The following is a 17659-nucleotide window of genomic DNA, read 5'->3' as shown; positions in this document are numbered from 1 at the left end:
TCAGTTGTACATGCTCTGGTAACCTCGAGATTGGATTACTGCAACGTGCTCTACGTGGGGCTGCCTTTGAAGACAGTTCGGAAACTACAGCTAGTGCAAAACGCAGCAGCTAGAATGTTGACGAGGACCAGACAGTCCACGCATATAACACCTGTTCTGGCTCGTTTGCACTGGCTACCTATTTGTTTCCGGGCCAAATTCAAAGTGCTAGTTTTGACTTATAAAGCCTTACACGGCGCGGGACCACAGTACCTAGCAGAACGCCTCTCCCGGTATGAACCCACCCGTTCACTGCGTTCAACATCTAAGGCCCTCCTCCGAGCTCCGACTCACAGAGAAGCTCGGAGGGCTGTAACAAGATCTAGGGCCTTTTCAGTGGTTGCCCCCGAATTATGGAACAGTCTCCCTGATGAGGTGCGCCTGGTGCCTACACTTTTTTCTTTTCGGCGCCAGGTTAAAACCTTTTTATTCTCCCAAGCATTTTAATCTATCTTTTAGCTTTTAAAGTATAGCAGGTTGTTGAACTGTTCAATATGTATGTTTTTACTGTTCCATGATTTTATTGTTCTATTGTATTTTATCCATGCTGTGCACCGCCCTGAGAGCCTTCGGGCTGTGGGCAGTATATAAATCGAATGAAATAAATAAAATAAATAAATAAACTAAACAGTGCCAGCCATGAAACAAATATTTGCCATAGTGGCATTTTTCTTGCAAATCTGCCTTGACTTAGATGATTAGACAGTAATTCATTTAAGGACTGTTTCACCTAAATGTAAAGCTAAAAGAGGCTTAGGTAGCATATGGCAATTATGTGCATCATGGAGGTATGCTTGTCAGAAAGCCCAGGCTGACTGCAACTCATTGTTTTAGTGTACACTTGGTAACAAACCTGGGTTTGTTTCCAAGTAACATGCAAAGCAGTCCTAACTCATTTGTACACTGCTTGGAGACTATTGTGACTGAGAAGTATATAAATTGTTGAAAGAAATAATAATAAACTGGTCTGGTGGGCCCTACTGAGTGCAAATAGAGCCTTGAGTTAATTTTATCACTGTAGCTCAGTATTTCATGTACCCCAAGGTGGCAGTTCTGAACAGGTTTGAAAAATGGTTTTCTTTGGCTTTACAGGAGGATGTGCAGAGTTTGCTGAAAACCTTGCAACTGAGCACCAGACAACTTCACCACATGTGTGGCCATTCTAAGGTAAAGAAGGCTACAGGCAGGGTGAATTGGTAAAGTCTGGTCAATCTGCATTAACACCTCTATCAAAGTATATTCAGTCTTCCCATTTCAGAGATTTATTTGTAATGAATCTGAGACACAGTAATAAGCTGGAAATGCCCGCATTATCCTCCAATCACTCTTGCTACATTGGTTCCTGTCCATGCATAATAATAAGGGTCTGGCAGTCTTATAAGCTAGTTGCTATTAGCCTATGAGATGGTTAGTCTGTCCCTTATTATTATGGACAGATGACAACACTCGAGCTTTCCAGCATGATATAATAGCCACTCATAAATCAGGCTGAAAGTCTAAAGTGGTGTCATCTTTTTTTGTGTGGTTGTTTTTCTGCTGCTGTTATTATTAAACAATATAATATTCAACCTGATCAACTTAAGGAAGCTGCATTTATAGTGACATGTGAAACTCTTCCCTGCTCCCCAGTGGTCTACTGCCAAGTTCTGTTGCTTACAGGTTGTTCCTTGACCTTCCTTTTTTCATTTTACAGTTAACAACTGGAAGAAGGGCTTTGGGGGGGGGGCAGGGAGAAGGCATCCTTCAAAAGGACCAAGTTTGTCTAAAGGCAACCAGCTACAATATCAATAGCGCTCTTAAGTTTACAATATACACTTTTTAATCTTTATACTATTTAATTATAACAACCATACTGAAGTAGGTCATTATATCTATTACAGAGACTGAGAGACAAAAACTTATTGAAGGCCATTCAGTGCATTCATAAAATAGATTTTGAGCCCAAGTTTCCTACATCCAAATTTAATACTCCGTTCAATGAACAGTATTGATTCAATATAGCAAAGGATGTAGATAAGGATGAATGTTAATTTCCTTGTGTTTCTTCCATGTGTAGATTCATCAAGACACAGGACTCACCAGCCACGTACCTCTACTAAAGAAGTCCCTCGAGCTGTTTGTATACCGAGTGAAAGCAATGCTGGCTCTCAATCACTGTCAGGAAGCTTTTTGGGTGGGCATCCTCAAAAACAGGGACTTGCAGGTGAGCATATGTCTGTGCAAAGCACCACTTGGTTTCTCATGAATGGCTCATTGACTGATCTTGATGCAATTTGAACAGACATTATTGTTTGAGTAGTAATAATTGAGTAAAAATAAGATCAGATATTATGCCTTTTTAAAAAGCTGAGTAGGCATCATCAGCAAGTTCTGCTCAGTGAAGAAATGCTAAATTTAAAATTATTGGAACTACATGAGCAGTGTGCCTCTGATATAATAATAATTGTTACATTGATCTGGGCTCCTCTCTCATCCATGGTATAGATGACACCATACCATATTACATTTTTCTCTAATTTGATAATACAGCACAAAGACAAAGTCCAGTTGCTACTAACCAGTTGAATAATTTACAGTGTTAAATAGAGATATCTGAAAATATTTCTGTACTCAAAGAAATTACTGGCTTTTGGAAGGCACTTTTCTGATCAATTGTGTAACCCCTTCAGTGGAATTACATCCAGGTGACTAGTAATTAATTCACATTATAGTATCTCTGACTGAAATGGAATTGAACCGAAATACTTTATTTATTAAAAATATTTAGATTCTGTTGTTCCAATAGAATGTTCAAAGCAGCTCATAACACAGATTCAAAATACAGCAAGAGACAAATCAGCAATAAGCAATAATAGCTTAAAAAAGAGAGGCAGAAACAGCAAGTAAAAGAGCTTTACATCGAAAGATTCATATGGGAGGAGAGCCAAAATAAACAGCTAGGCAGGCCAAATGCCTGTATAAAAAGAGAGGTCTTCACAGAAATGTGAAAGGCTATCGGAGAGAGTGTGTTCCATTTTTGAGATACATCACAGGTTTATTGTGTTCATTTTAGGGAGAAGAGATTCTTTCACAAGCATCCCAAAGTAGCGAGATGGAGGAGGAAATTTCCAGGCTCCCCACTGAGGAACCTATAGAGGTATTTTTCTCTACTGGGAGGACAGGCGGGATATAAACCTAATAAATAAATAATAAAGTACCTGTTGTTGTTGTTATGGTTTATTAAGCACCTGTTATATTCTGCACCTGAATAGGGGTAAGGATGATCAGTCTGTTGCCTGTGCAGGAAATGCAAAATGGTAAGCTGTCTTTAGTGTAGTTATAATACTAAGCTCTGCACCTGCTGCTCTTTTCTCACGAATCTTATTTTGTGCAAAATGAGCTTGTCTGTAGGTAGGTGGGTGGGTAGTAGGCTGACATATGGGCATAGGCTAGCATAATGAGATAAGACTAAGCTGAAAAGGGTACTATGGACAGTTTCTTTCTTGGACATGGAAAGGCAGCAATCTGCAGATGGGGGCAAAAAACCTCTAATTATATATGCTAATATATAGTTAAAACAATATTATGAACTTGTGGTGAGTGACCAGGAAAAAGATCTTGGGGTTGTGGTGGATAGTTCAATGAAAATGTTGACCTAGCATGCAGCAACTGTGAAATACATGAATTCCATGTTAAGGATCACCAAGAAAGGGACTGAAAATAAAACTGCCAATATTGTAATGTTGTTAAATAACCCTTTGCTGCAGCACTTAGAATACTGTCTACAGTTCCTCAGCAAAGTTATTGTAAGGTAGAAAAGGTACAGAAAGGGGTAACCAAAATGACCAAGTTAGAGCAACTCCCGTATGAGATAAGGTTACAATATTTGAGGCTTTTTAGCTGAGAAAAGACAAAGTACGGCGGGGTGAGGGGCACAGTATAGAAGTGAATAAAATTACATATGGTATGGAGAAAGTGGATAGAGGGAGGTTTTTCTCGTATTCTCATGAAGCTACATTTTGGCAGATTCAGGACAAAAGAAAGTACTTCACACAGCACATGATTAAAATATGGAATTCACTCCCACAATATGTAGATTGTTTAAAAGAGGATTAGACAAATTAATGGAGGATGCAGCTATCAATGACTACTATCCATGATGGCTGTGTTGCTACCTCCAGTATTGGAGATGGTGTGCCTCCGAATACTAGTAATTCGAGAGCAGCAGAAGTGGCGGAGAGTACTGCTACACTCATGCTCTGTGGCTTTCCAGTGGCATCTGATTTGCCACTGTGAGAACAAATTGTTGAACTAGATAGGCCTTCAGTCTGATCCAGCAGGACTCTTTTTTAAATATATTTGTCTAGCCAGTTGGGGTGGGAAGGAGTTAACAGAGATATGAATGCTTGACCATATCCCAGTTTCCCCATCTGTTTTAAGAATCTAAGGTGCAAAATCAGTTTATCTATTTATTTATTATTTATTTAATTTAATTTATATACCGCCCTAAGCCCAAGGGCTCTCTGGGCGGTGTACATAAGATAAAGCAATCAGGAATATATAAATACAATAATACAATAGAATCAAACCAACAAAGGTAAACAAAAATAAACAAACAGTAACAAAATACAACAATACATATAATAATACGCATTAAAATGCCTGGGAATATAAAAAGGTTTTCACCTGGCGCCGAAAAGATAGCAGCGTCGGCGCCAGGCGCACCTCATCAGGGAGACCATAGTTCGGGAGCCACAACCGAAAAGGCCCTATTTCTAGTCACCACCCTCCGAGCTTCTCGATGGGATGGTACTCGGAGGAGGGCCTTAGATGTTGAGCGCAGTGTACGGGTAGTTTCATATTGGGAGAGGCGCTCCACCAGGTATTGCGGTCCCATGCCGTGTAAGGCTTTATAGGTCAAAACCAGCACTTTGAATTTAGCCCAGAAACAAATAGGAAGCCAGTGCAGACGAGCCAGAATGGGTGTAATATGAGCGGACCTTCTTGTCCGCGTCAACAATCTGGCCGCTGCATTCTGGACTAACTGTAGTTTCCGAACTGTTGTAGTTTCAACTGTTAGTTGAAATGTAAACAATTAAAGTCAACATTATAGCCTAGGGTTTTTTGGTATGCTAATATTTCAGTAATGGTGATGGAGAACGTGTATACCTCTGTATCTCTAATTTGCACTGATTAAGTGTCTGATATTCTTCTGCAGGAGGAGGGGGAAGAGGAAGATTCAGAGAATGAAGGCAGGGTGGATACCAAAGACAGTGATGAAGACAGCTCTGATTAGAATGGACTATATTGCTGGCTTTTCATGATATAAATTAATGGAACTTGTAAACTGAAGGAAGCAAATGCTAAATGAATTGTGTATGTCCAGAACACCTGTGCTTCAGTGAGGCTACAACTGGCCTTGAAGCAGTACTAGTTATAGCCTGGACTGTAGAAAGTATGCTTTATCTTTAGAAAGATTTTCACCTTGAAAATCAAAACTTTAAGCACTTTTTTCCTTGCTTCCAAATCTGCCTTGCTTTTCCTACATCGTATGTCTTGCTCTCTGTCCACCCCTAAGCTTTTTCCACTATCCTATGATATCTAAAAGCAAAACTTAACACTTTTTATTTGAGACAACAAGAACTAAGATTTTGTGTTGAGAGATCTGGGGTACAGGGTTGATGATAGTTTTTTCCTGTTTTTTCCTCTGTATCTATCCCTTTATGGTAACTGAATGTCTTTTGCATGGAGCCCAATTGCACTTAAAAATACCCATGGCTGGGCTCTCTAATGGGAGATATTTTTATGTTGACCTTATGTTGGCAGCACAAAAACACCTCCATATGACAGTCGACAAGAAACTGCTGTTGATATTTATTTGAAATCCCAAGTGAGATTATCATTTACGGACATAGTTTGCTCAACTGGGATGAATGTAAACTTAAAAAGAATCTTAAAGTTAAGATGGTGTTGGAAGTATATGATTATGAAATAATAGTAAAGTTCTGTTCATATCTTGTTTTGGCAGGATTCCTGTGTTCACATGTTATGCTAAGCCAAACTATGGCTTCCTTAGCACAAATGTGTGAGCTCCTGGGCAGGAGTTTGTGGCCACTTCTCCTTGGTCATTTTGCTGCTGCACTTTGCTGAGTTAAGCCATGGTTTGGCTTGTTGTCCAAACCAGGCTTGCAATAAAGCTCTCTTCAGACTAACCACAAGTTAAAGCCAAGGTTTGTCCTTGGTAGACTACTCGCAGTTCATCCAGGAGAACTAAACCACAAGTCCAGGTTAGGACAACATGCTAAGCCAAGCCATTGCGTAGCTCAGCATGTTGTCATAGCAAAACTACCAAAAAGGAGCAAAGCAGCCGCAATCTCCTTCTTGTGAGCCTGTGCATTCACACTAAACCATGGTTTTGCTTGGCATGCTATGTGAACCAGGCCAATGACTCTTAGAATAAAAGCAATTCTTGATTTCTACCCCTTTGTTTCTATCAATTACACTATTTTTATTTACTTTTTGAACACAATCCAGAGCAGACGTTCGTGTTTAAGCTCATTTGAAATCAAAGGGCTTAAGTGTGCACAACTCCAGTCTTTAATTGTGGCCTTTTTATTTATGCACTTTTAGGATGAAGTGTCCAGCTTTAAGAGATTTTTCTCCAAAAACATTTATTTGGGAAAATAAGTTAAAATGTTCATTTCTGTTTCCTACTTTTGCTCATGAGAGGATTTCAGGGCTACTTTGCATAGTGTTCTAGCCTGGGTTGGTTGGTTGCTTTTGTGCTACATGAAAGAATATGTATTAAGGCCTTTGGGGCTTTATTCTCAAATTTACTAAATAAAGTGGAATGTACTAACTTTGTTGTGTGCGGTGTCAAGTCTATATAGTTCTACAGGGACACTAATGATATATCTGTAGCTGTTGTTCATCTTCAATATTTTTGTCCCCCACTGACAAGTCAGAAATGCAAACACAGGAACCAACCCTGCAACAAACCCAGGTGTCAATTCTTTCTCCATATCCACTCAGGCAACACTATTATAGGCCTTAATAACATCAGTCATACCATCATTACTTGCTCATTTGTCAGCAGGGAAATTTCAGTCAGATTGCAGAAATTGCTACATTAGAATCAAACTTCTCAATAGGTTCTGTTTGTTTAGGCTTCAATATAGACAAAGGCTTCCTCTCCCTCTACATTACAACCGTTAAAAAAACACTAAAGCTGGGCTGATTGTGTTATCACCAACTACTGCTGTATCCAACCATGTCATACTTAAATATGCCCACAAAAATTAACAGAATTAAATTACTTCAGTCCATTGATTTCAATTATCTCCTGTAACTATACCTATCATTGGATATCATCTACTCTGTTTATCTTGTGTACGTTTAAGCTTTACCAAAAAATAGGCACAGGCTACTTTTTGCACTGCAAGAGTGTGCTGTTGCACTCAGGTCCCGTTTGTGGGCTTCCAATAACCATCTGATTGGCTATTGTGAGAACAGGGTGCTGGACTAGATGGTCTCTGCTCTGATCTCGCTGTGTTCTTCTTAGTTGACCCCACTGTACGACAAGAGCCCAGTCAATGGGAAGCATAGAAGAACGGCATGAATTCAACAGCACTTCTCGAGTCTTGCTTCTGGGCTTTCTTTAGGTATCCAGTGGGATATTGCTAAACCTAGACAGGCCTTTGGTTTGATCCAACAGGGCTCTTTTTATGTATACAGTGGCCCAAACAGGGGTGTAGTCATCCAAGGTCTTGCGGGGAGGATCTTAGACCCCTTTTTTGGGGGGAGCAGGGTCTCTATGTTTCCAGCATCCTATGAACCAATCAGTACGAAAGGTGATGATAGTCACTGAGAAGGGTCTTCTAACACGTTTCCATGTCCTTTCCTGCTGATTGCAGACAATTGGAGTGAAAGGAGGTGAGGCAGCCACAGAGAAGACTCTTTTCAGTAGCTAACACTCCCCTCTTTATGCTTATTGGCTCCTAGGGACGTCTGTTGTTGTGGGAGAAGGCATTAACAAGGATCTCAACCCAGCAGCAAAAAAGTGTGGTAGTGGCTGTGACTATCCTGAAAGGACTCTGAACTTAGAACCATAAAATAGTAAAGTTGGAAGGGGCCTATAAGGCCATCAAGTCCAACCCACCCACCCCCGCTCAATGCAGGAATCCAAATCAAGGCATTCCCGACAGATGGCTGTCCAGCTGCCTCCTGAACGCCTTGAGTGTTGGAGAGTCCACCACCTCCCTAGGTAATTGGTCCCATTGTAATACTGCTCTTAATAGGAAGTTTTTCCTGATGTCCAGTTGAAATCTGACTTCCTGTAATTTGAGCCCATTATTCTGCATCCTGCAGTCTGGGATGATGGAGAAGAGATCCTGGCCCTCCTTTTCATGACAACCTTTCAAGTACTTGAAGAGTGCTATCATATCTCCCCTCTGTCTTCTCAAGGATAAACATGTCCTGTTCTTTCAGTCTCTCCACACAGCGCTTTGTTTCCAGTTCCCTGATCATCCACACTGTCCTCCTTTGGACCTGTTCCAGTTTGTCTGCAGCCTTCTTAAAGTGTGGTGTCCAGAAATGGATGCAGTACTCAAGATGAGTCTTAACTATGCCAAATACAGGAAAATTATTACCACACAATTTGGAAACTACACTTCTGTTAATGCAGCCTAAAATAGCATTTGCCTTTTTTGCAGCCACATCACACTGTTGACTCATATTCAGCTTGTGATCAACAACAATTCCAAGATCCTCCTTGGATGTAGCATTTCAGAGCCAAGTATTCCCCATCTTATAACTGTGCATTTGGTTTCTTTTTCCTAGGTGTAGAACTTTGCATTTTCCCCATTAAATTTCATTCAGTTGTTTTCAGCTCAGTGCTCTGGCCTATCAAGATAACTTTGAAATTTTGTATCATCTGCAAATCTGATAAGCATTCCCTGCACCTCCTCGTCCAAGTCATTAGTAAAAATGTTGAAGAGCACTGGGCCCTGCAGTACCCTATTCATTACATTTCCCAACTTGAGAAGGAACCATTGATAAGCATTCTTTGAATACGATTCTGTTCCCAACTGTGGATCCACCTGATAGTTGTTCCATCCAGCCCACATTTAGCTAGCTTGCTAATCAGAATATCATGGGGCACTTTGTCAAAAGCTTTGCTGAAGTTGATATATATTTTGTCCACAGCATTTCTATAGTCTACCAGGGATGCTGAAGGAAATGGACTGCCTTCAATTCGGTCCTGACTTATAGCAACCCTATGAATAGGGTTTTCATGGTAAGCAGTATTCAGAGGGGGTTTACCATTGCCTTCCTCTGAGGCTGAGAGGCAGTGATTAGCCCAAGGTCACCCAGTGAGCTTCATGGCTGTGTGGGGATTTGAACCCTGGTCTCCCAGGTCACAGTCCAACACTCTAACCACTACGTCACACTGGCTCTCGCAGGGACGTTACCCAATCAAAAAAATGAGATACGATTAGTCTGGCAGGATTTGTTCTTAACAAATCCATATTGGTTTCTAGTAATCATTGCATTGTTTTCAATGTGTTTACAGACTGACTGGTTTATAATCTCTTCCAATTTTTTCCCAGGCATTGATGTCAGGCTGACTGGTCTGTAGTTTTCAGGTTCCTCCTTTTTGCCCTTTGAGACAACATTAGCCTTCCTCCAGTCATCCGGCACTTCACCCATCCTCCACGATTTTGCAAAGGTAATAGACAGTGGTTCCGAGAGTTATTCAGCCAGTTCCTTCAATACTCTAGGATGCAGTTCATTGAGCCCTGCAGATTTGAACTCATTCAAAGTAATTAGATATTCCTTGACCATTTGTCTATCAATCTCAAGCTGAATCCTGCCCCTTCACATTTGCCAGGTGAGTCATAGGCCCTCTTTTGGAAGAAGACTGAGCCAAAGTAGGAACTGAGCCCTCTCTTTTCTTTGTCATCTGTTATCATTTTGCCGCTCTCATTGAGTAGCTGTACCACCATTTCTCTGTCTTTTGCTATGGATGTACCTGAAAGAAGCTTTTTTGTTGCTTTTAGCAACCCTCGCTAATTAGCCTTCCTGATGCCATCCCTGCAATTCTGTGCTACCTATCTGTACTCTCTGTGGACTGGCCTTCCTTCCACATCCTATATGTGTTCTTCTTTGTTGTCAGGGCATCTCTTGGCTTCTTATGTCTTCCAACTTTTTTTCCTTGTTGGAATTGTTTGCAATTGTGCCTTTAGAGTTTCCTTTTTTACAAACTCCCACCCATCTTGGACTCCTTTTCTCATTAGGGTCACTTGCCATGGAACCTTATTGTATGTACTGCCTTCAAGTCGATTCTGACTTATGGCGACCCTGTGAATAGGGTTTTCATGAGGCTGAGAGGCAGTGACTGGCCCAAGGTCACCCAGTGAGCTTCATGGCTATGTGGGGATTCAAACCCTGGTCTCCCAGGTTGTAGTCCAACACCTTAACCACTACACCACACTGGCTCTTTCCCATGGAACCTTACTTATCATTTATTCTGAGTTTATCGAAATCGGCTTTCCTAAGTCCAGGGTACACATATGGCTACTCTCATCTTTTGCTTCCTTTAAAATCAAGAACTAAAGTATAACACAGTCACTTTACCCCACAGTTCCTGTAACTGTCATTTCATCCACTTAGCCTGCAATCCAATAATGTCTACTCAGAAGTAAGCTCTATTGGGTTCAACGGGACTTATAAGTTACTCTATTGGTTAGCATATGATGAAACTAAGGTTATCATACTTTGGACACATCATGAGAAGACATGATTCCCTAGAAAAGACAATAATGCTGGGAAAAACAGAAGGGAGTAGAAAAAGGGGAAGGCCAAACAAGAGATGGATTGATTCCATAAAGGAAGCCACAGACCTGAACTTACAAGATCTGAACAGGGTGGTTCATGACAGATGCTCTTGGAGGTCGCTGATTCATAGGGTCGCCATAAGTCGTAATCAACTTGAAGGCACGTAACAACAAAATAGGGAAATTGACTGCCAAATGGGAAGGACCATAGCTTAGTGGTTAGCATGAAGTCAAGGATAGCTGATCCTCTACTTCCTTCTTCCACTTTCTGTAGGAACAAGTTATCAACTTCTGAATTTGCCACTACACTACTGGGCCCAAATGACGCTGCTGTGTATTTTTCATTTATACCCATGCATTTGTGCTGACAGCAATTAACATTTGATGAAGTGGAGGACACTCACCTACACCATGACAAAGCTGCCGCAAAGGGTGCCACAGAACTTGTGTTTTTAGCAATAGACTTTATGTTATTACCTCTAGAATTTGCTAAAAATATACCAGCAGCCAGATGCAAAAAACATTGCTTTTCACCCTCTCATCCCTGCAATGGGATAGAAGGGACGGAACCTTTTTATTAAACTATGGTGTAATTCATGTTTCGAATAATATAATTATAAACAAACTAAAGATGACCGCTCGCTACTTTCGTGAGATAAGCAGCATCGCACGCAAGAACGGAGGAACCAGCTTGCAGTCGTATCACCCCAACCCGAGACCGCTTCCTGTTGCTTTTGCGCAAGGTCTCAGTTCCTCCAAGATCCTTGTATCCAATGGCAGGCAATTAAGGTGGCACTACTGCGCAGACTCGTGGGTTAGGGAGGAAAAGGTCAGCGCATGCGCGCTCCGACGCTTGGCCTTCAGCGAGAGAAAAGAGCCTGGGAGACGAGAAGGGTCGTGTGCGCAAGCGCTGAAGTATAGTAGTTGGGGAGGAGGGGGGGCACCTTCCAGCTGGCGGACATGTCGGTGCAAGAGGACCCGGTTCAGCGCGAGATCCACCAGGATTGGGCCAACCGCGAGTACATCGAAGTGATCACCAGCTCCATCAAGAAGATAGCGGACTTCCTTAATTCCTTCGGTACAAGCCGCCGCCCTGGCCTCCTTCCTCTTAGGGTGGGGAGTGGGTCGTGATACTTGCCAAGGGGTCTGGCTGAGGATGCCGACTGTTCACGTCTCTCTTTATTTTTCCTCTGCCTACAGATATGTCCTGCCGCTCCCGCCTGGCCACGCTCAACGAGAAGCTGACGGCGCTGGAGAGGCGGATCGAATACATCGAGGCCCGGGTAAGGTTGCTTCCTTGTATGAAGGCATCCTGTGAGGGAGGCAGGCTGCCGGGGGGGCTCAGAAGACGCCGACCCCACGACGCCTTCGCTTACTGGCAGTGTCGCGCCAGCGGCATCACCACCGCCCAGCCTTGTTCTTCGGGGTTCCGCCCCCACCGGCTCCCTTTCCTCTCTTTTACGGACCCTCATTAGTCACGGAGATAACTCGCTTTGCTTATGCCTATTACATTGAGAGGAATCAAGTGATCAATAAAGCCTGCCCTAGACTGTGATATTTCAGGGTGTAGGTGGGGCATAAGGAAATACAGGAATATAGGAAACTGCCTCGTACCGAGTCTCACCATTGGTCCATCTAGCTCAATATTACCTATGCTGACTGGTTGTGGCTCTCCAGAGGTCACTTTCAGACAGGGGCCTCTCCCGGCTCTATCTCGAGATGCCGGGGATTGAACCTAGGACCTACTGCATGCAAAGCAGATGCTGTACCACAAAGTTATTGCCCTTGCCTGTTTGAATGGTTCCCCCTGACAATATTTTTTTAAATCTCCCTGTACATATATATAGAAAATTAGTATGTCATGGAGAAAGTAGACTTAAGAAAATATGCAAATACTGTATTGCAACATAAGCTTTTATTCGCCAGAGCCTTCTTCATCACACATATCTGACAAGGTTAGCTCCCACCCAGAAAAATACTCCACTTAATACTGCACATAATTTTATAGTAGATTTTAAGCTTCAGAATATTGGGCCATTACCAACCAAAATGTAACAAAATGGGTTTTTGATGCTATTTTATGGCATTCCAGCTAGCTTGTTGAAGGTATTGCCCTAACATGGATTTGGGATTTTTTTTTCTCATGGGTTGACACAGCTGCTTTTATTTATTTATTTATTCATTTTTAAGATTTTATGGTGTTGCAAAATAAGGTGTTGGTTATTCCTTCTCAGTGTGTGCACACTTTATCATATATCTGTACTCTTACACCAACACTGCATACCCTTTTCCTAAAGATATTATGGATTGAATCCAATGAAGACATTGTGTGAGTGGAATGACTGACACTCAAACAGTGGAACATCTCTGGAGGATTGGGGAAACTGCCAGAGCAAATTTGGGGGCCCTGGAGGCACATGGGGAAGGAAAGGGAAGTTCTGTTTGCACATTGACTTTATTGGCTACAACCCCAAGTATCCTCTGGCTGTGGTATGTTTTGTGGAAGAAGCTGTTGCTGATTCAGCAGCAACATACACACGCATACACGGCATAAACATTATTTTTTGGCCAGCAGCAGATAAGTATGAAACTGAGGAGGACGCCGCTCCTCTCCTCAGGCATGTAAAAAGCAGGATGAAAAACCAAAAGATAATCTCCCAACCCCAAAAGCAGCTTCCTCCTTGGAGTGAGTGGCTTGGGCAAATGCATATGCCCAAGACATTTTTCTGCCCGAGGTAGAGCAATAAATGGTCTTTTCACCACACTCCCTGGTAGTAAAAATGTAATAATGATAAATGAAATAGTGAACCATTGGTTGCCTTATCATGACACTCAAAATTAACTACCTGAGGTGGCCACTCCACTCTGCCTAATAGTAGGACCAGCTCTGTTGATGATTTGGATTGTAAGAAGGTCTGTTGAGCTGCACTGTCCAAACAGTTTCTACCTCAGTCTGTGTGCCCAGGTCTTTCCTATCCCCTTACAGCTTTCCTTGGAAGTCTTTGTGAACCAAGTTGTGTCCACATTCCTTAGAATGCCAGTTTTTCTGCCTTCCCAGTGAGTACAGCAGTGTAGAGCAAGGACCAAGATAAGGGTGCTTGTTCATTATCTAATTCCCAGGAGATTTTAATGCGAGTCCAGCCATATGAGCTGCATAGCTCATGCTGATCTTTGTGGCGCAGTCTTGTGACAAAGGCGTGTGTCTTCCCAAAGTGGCCTGTTGACAAATCATTTGCTTTGCATGTCCCTAGTCATCAGATCTCCTCTTTCCCCTAGCCATTCCAGGAAACCACAGTCCATGGTTAGCAAGTTCTCTTCTTTTTTTTGGCAGGTAACAAAAGGTGAAACGCTGACATAGGCCTGGTGGAGGCTGGCAGGGAGCCAATCTGGAAAAGAATGTGCAGCAGTTTACAAAGCTGATGATCAGACATCAAGTTTCTTCATTACTTAATATGAATGGGAGTTATGCTTGTCTCTGTCCCTTGGGAAGCTGCCTCCCCCATTTGGAGCCTGTGACTTTGTGCAGGTGATTCCACCTGAAACTGCTAAATTGTACAAGAGCATGTTTAATTATGTGATTTTATACAAGCAGATTTACACGCTTGCAGAGCCCTCTTGCTTTGCAATAACAGAATCTTTATGGAACCAAATCTTTGTTTCTGGGAACACAATGATGATGATGATGTTTTTTAACGGTCAAAACAGACCAGGATGTTGGGACCATGCATAGTGGGCAGCTTTAGTGGCAGTTTCAATATATACAGTAAGAGCATCCTGTGGCTAGCTTTTGGTGCTGGAAGGTATCAACTCATTTTGCTGCAATTGCCCAACAGAATAAATGTGCAGTATGGGGGGGGGGGAAGAGAAGACCATGTGCCAAGGGAGGGGTGGCTTAGTTTTCTTAAGTATTTTGTATTCTCTGATGTAACTTGGAATGTCTTTTTTTCCATTCGTGTTTCAACAATAAAACCTCCTCTGTTTAACACGTCTGCTCAGTCTGCAGCTAGAGTGGCATATATGCACATAAGGGATACTGCCACAGACTGTATCTAGCTGGTATTTACAGTGCCAGAATGATGTGAGTATACAAGAAAGTCTTGCACATCTCCTTTTCTAATATGGGTGTGCAGTGTGGAGGACTACCCCCTGCCCCCAACCTTAGAACGTGAGTGAAGTTCTCCCATTCCATGATTAATTTTGCACATAATTCTGTTTTAATCTAGACCTTTGTATGTTTTTAATTATATGTGTTCTTTTATCTGGAAGCCACCGTGAGTTCCAGTTTTGGAAAAAGGGCGGGGTAAAAATAATGATAATAAAATAAATAATACCAGATTATAAAGCAGTGCCTGCCTATCGCCATGAAATTTTAAATATGGCACAATGATGAATGAGCAGCCTGAGCCCAGTTAATCAAGGAAATAGTTGCTGAGCTAGTAGCTCAAAATGAGACTTCTGGAGTAAGTAGAAGTAAAAGGTTTTCTTTAAGCTTTCAAATTTTGTAAAGTTCTCCCAATGACATAAGAACGTTAGAAGGGCTGTGCTTGGTCAGACCAAAGGCCCATCTACTTCTGCACTCTGTGGAGTATTTCAGCATTATTTTTGTGAAAATCAGAAATTGTAAGCTTTGGTATACCACTTCCTGTCGCAAAGTGACCTTAAAGTGTTTTATGCATAGCAAATTAAAACAATATAAATCCAAGTACATAAATACAATTTAAAAGCCCAGCAATAAAACAATTATAGTGAATAAAGCAATACCAAAAGGTGATCAGAACTGAAGCAGTATGAACAGCTTAAACATTTTTAATGTTTGTCTAGATGGTTTTTATACTTCATAAACAACTTAGAAGCCTATTTTGGCCTTGAGTGGTATATAAATAATAATAGTTGCCAAAAGCTGGGGAAAACAAAAATATATTCACCATGCAGCAAAATCTCAACAGTGTTGAAGCTGTCCAGGGCTCCAGAGCACGGCTGGGGAATATCTTCTCTCCAGATGTTCTTTGACTCAGCCAGGGCAAGGATGATGGGCATTGTTTTTCGTTTAAAACAGTTTTGCACAAAAAAGTTAAAATTTTGGGTGTTTCAACTAAAACAACTTCTGGAGGGCCACAGGAGCCCCCATTGCTGTTCTAGAGGGAGTTGGGTAACAGGTACAAATGGGGAAAAGGCCCTATGCCAGGTCTTAAGAGTTGAGGCCCAGAAAAAATTTCAACTTACCCTAGATATCTCATGCTGTTTGCTGCGGTGCTGATACTCTTCAGTCAGCCTAAATAGGAACGGGATGAGGAACTTCAAGTCAGCCTTGCAGCTCTCCCTCATACAACCAGCTGCTTTTTATTTCAGTCTGCAAATTGGTGGCAAATCTATTTTTTAGAAATGTACACAGTGTAATCAATGCTATCTTGCCCATCCTAATTCCCAAGAAAGAGGCATCATAGAAAGCAACAGGAATAAAGGAGAAATCTGTATGAAGAGAAAAGGATGAGGCAGTGGCCATACCTGAGTGAATTACAAGTACTTGAGGTTCTGCACTGAAACAAAACCAACAAACATCTGCCAAATCAAAGTGTGTGTCTCCTACTTTAAAACACTCTTGTACATCAAGCTCCCCCGTCCTCTCTACCCACTGCTCTGTTTAGGAGACAACGTTCTGAAGGTTCAAGGGGCTAAACCTAGATCCACACTCTATTGCCATCTGAAGCTTCAGGAGAAAGATAGGGAGGTCATATCCAAATTTTTATATGAACAGGGCATTTTACTAGAGATGGAAGGGGAGGCAGGATTATAGTGGGCTGCAATCTGGAAGTATAGGATATATATCAGCAGAACTGGGGTGGATTAGGAGAAGGGGTGGTTTAATGGAGATTGTTACAGTGAAGCCTAGTAGGATGCTTAGAATGTAAAAGGCAAGATGTGTTTCTCATTTGAACACAATATTGTCCCATTTTGTAGATTCTGGCATAATATGTGGTTTTCAGAGGATTTCAGTTTTCATCTTTTTTTAAAAAAAGAAAAAAGTTCCATGTAGTGACTGCACAGGAAAAAAAAGTTCTGCTGACCTTCCTTTTCTTGCCGTGCCCCAAGCTTTGGTGACATATTTAGTCAATATACCATGGTCTACATGTGCTAGCCAGCATACACAAGTTTAGCAAAGTACTGTTTGCAGGGCATTTAACAGCATGACGAATACAGTTGCCTCCCTGAAGGAATTATGGCTTTGAGAGTAGTCTTGTAGGAAGACCCATCTCATTCCTCCTTTTTAGAGCAGGTTTTAATGAAGAAGAGGAAGAAGTAAATTTTGCATTCTATTTCAGAGTAGGAAGCGTGGTTCTCAAATGGAAACATACCCACTGAGTCAATTCCTCATAGGTATAAGAAGCCATGGTATGGAGTATAAGTTTATAGTTTTCTCATGTGCAAGCAGTACATTGATAATAACAGCCGACAGACACGACTGTACAAAGCATGCCCTCCCCTCAGCTTAAGACAGGGCTAGCGAACAGATGTGCTACAATTTCCATCAACCTCAGCTAGCATGGCCAATGTGGTGGTGTGAATGAAACTCCAACAACATCAGGAGGGCACCCCATTGGCCACTCCTGCCTTAAGCAGAACTAATGCCTACGGTGAATATGTTGTTCTTTACTGGTAGATTGGTAGATTAGATATGAGTGATTGATTATTAAGCTGCATTTGTTTTTACCAGCTTTTATCAAGTTGTCTTGAAGCAGTAATTAAAGAGTGGGTTTTTTTTTTACTTTTAGGCTGAAACTGAAGTTATCATACTTTGTACACATAAT

The 17659-nt window shown here is 41.7% G+C and overlaps 2 protein-coding genes across 3 annotated transcripts in view; both read left to right on the top strand.

The window, feature by feature from the left end:
* The window catches only part of FANCD2 (FA complementation group D2), a 60668-nt gene extending 53790 nt beyond the window's left edge, over positions 1 to 6878 (top strand). For both annotated transcript variants that reach the window (XM_061617759.1, XM_061617760.1), the window contains exons 41-44: positions 1132 to 1206; positions 2096 to 2242; positions 3092 to 3175; positions 5237 to 6878. In XM_061617759.1, coding sequence (XP_061473743.1) covers positions 1132 to 1206; positions 2096 to 2242; positions 3092 to 3175; positions 5237 to 5314 — 384 coding nt within the window. In that variant the 3' untranslated portion in view covers positions 5315 to 6878. The remainder of the gene's footprint in view (positions 1 to 1131; positions 1207 to 2095; positions 2243 to 3091; positions 3176 to 5236) is intronic.
* A 4796-nt stretch (positions 6879 to 11674) lies between these two features.
* On the top strand, positions 11675 to 14838 carry BRK1 (BRICK1 subunit of SCAR/WAVE actin nucleating complex). The gene is made up of 3 exons (XM_061617752.1): positions 11675 to 11931; positions 12054 to 12136; positions 14185 to 14838. The coding sequence occupies exons 1-3, from the start codon at positions 11814 to 11816 to the stop codon at positions 14209 to 14211; spliced, it is 228 nt and encodes a 75-aa protein (XP_061473736.1). The 5' UTR covers positions 11675 to 11813; the 3' UTR covers positions 14212 to 14838.
* Positions 14839 to 17659: the final 2821 nt, after the last annotated feature.

Source organism: Rhineura floridana, chromosome 3, assembly GCF_030035675.1.
Source record: "Rhineura floridana isolate rRhiFlo1 chromosome 3, rRhiFlo1.hap2, whole genome shotgun sequence".
Classification (NCBI taxonomy): domain Eukaryota; kingdom Metazoa; phylum Chordata; class Lepidosauria; order Squamata; family Rhineuridae; genus Rhineura; species Rhineura floridana.
The sequence above is the reverse complement of the archived record's forward strand: the minus strand, read 5'-3'. Positions and strand labels throughout refer to the sequence as shown.

What these genes read in the sequence shown, in the direction of transcription:
- BRK1 (XM_061617752.1), top strand. Translation starts at nt 11,814, where the DNA reads ATGTCGGTGCAAGAGGACCCGGTTCAGCGCGAGATCCACCAGGATTGG. An exon ending in GGACTTCCTTAATTCCTTCG is followed by an intron (nt 11,932 to 12,053) that starts GTACAAGCCGCC and finishes CTCTGCCTACAG; the next exon opens with ATATGTCCTGCCGCTCCCGC. An exon ending in TCGAATACATCGAGGCCCGG is followed by an intron (nt 12,137 to 14,184) that starts GTAAGGTTGCTT and finishes TTTTTTTGGCAG; the next exon opens with GTAACAAAAGGTGAAACGCT.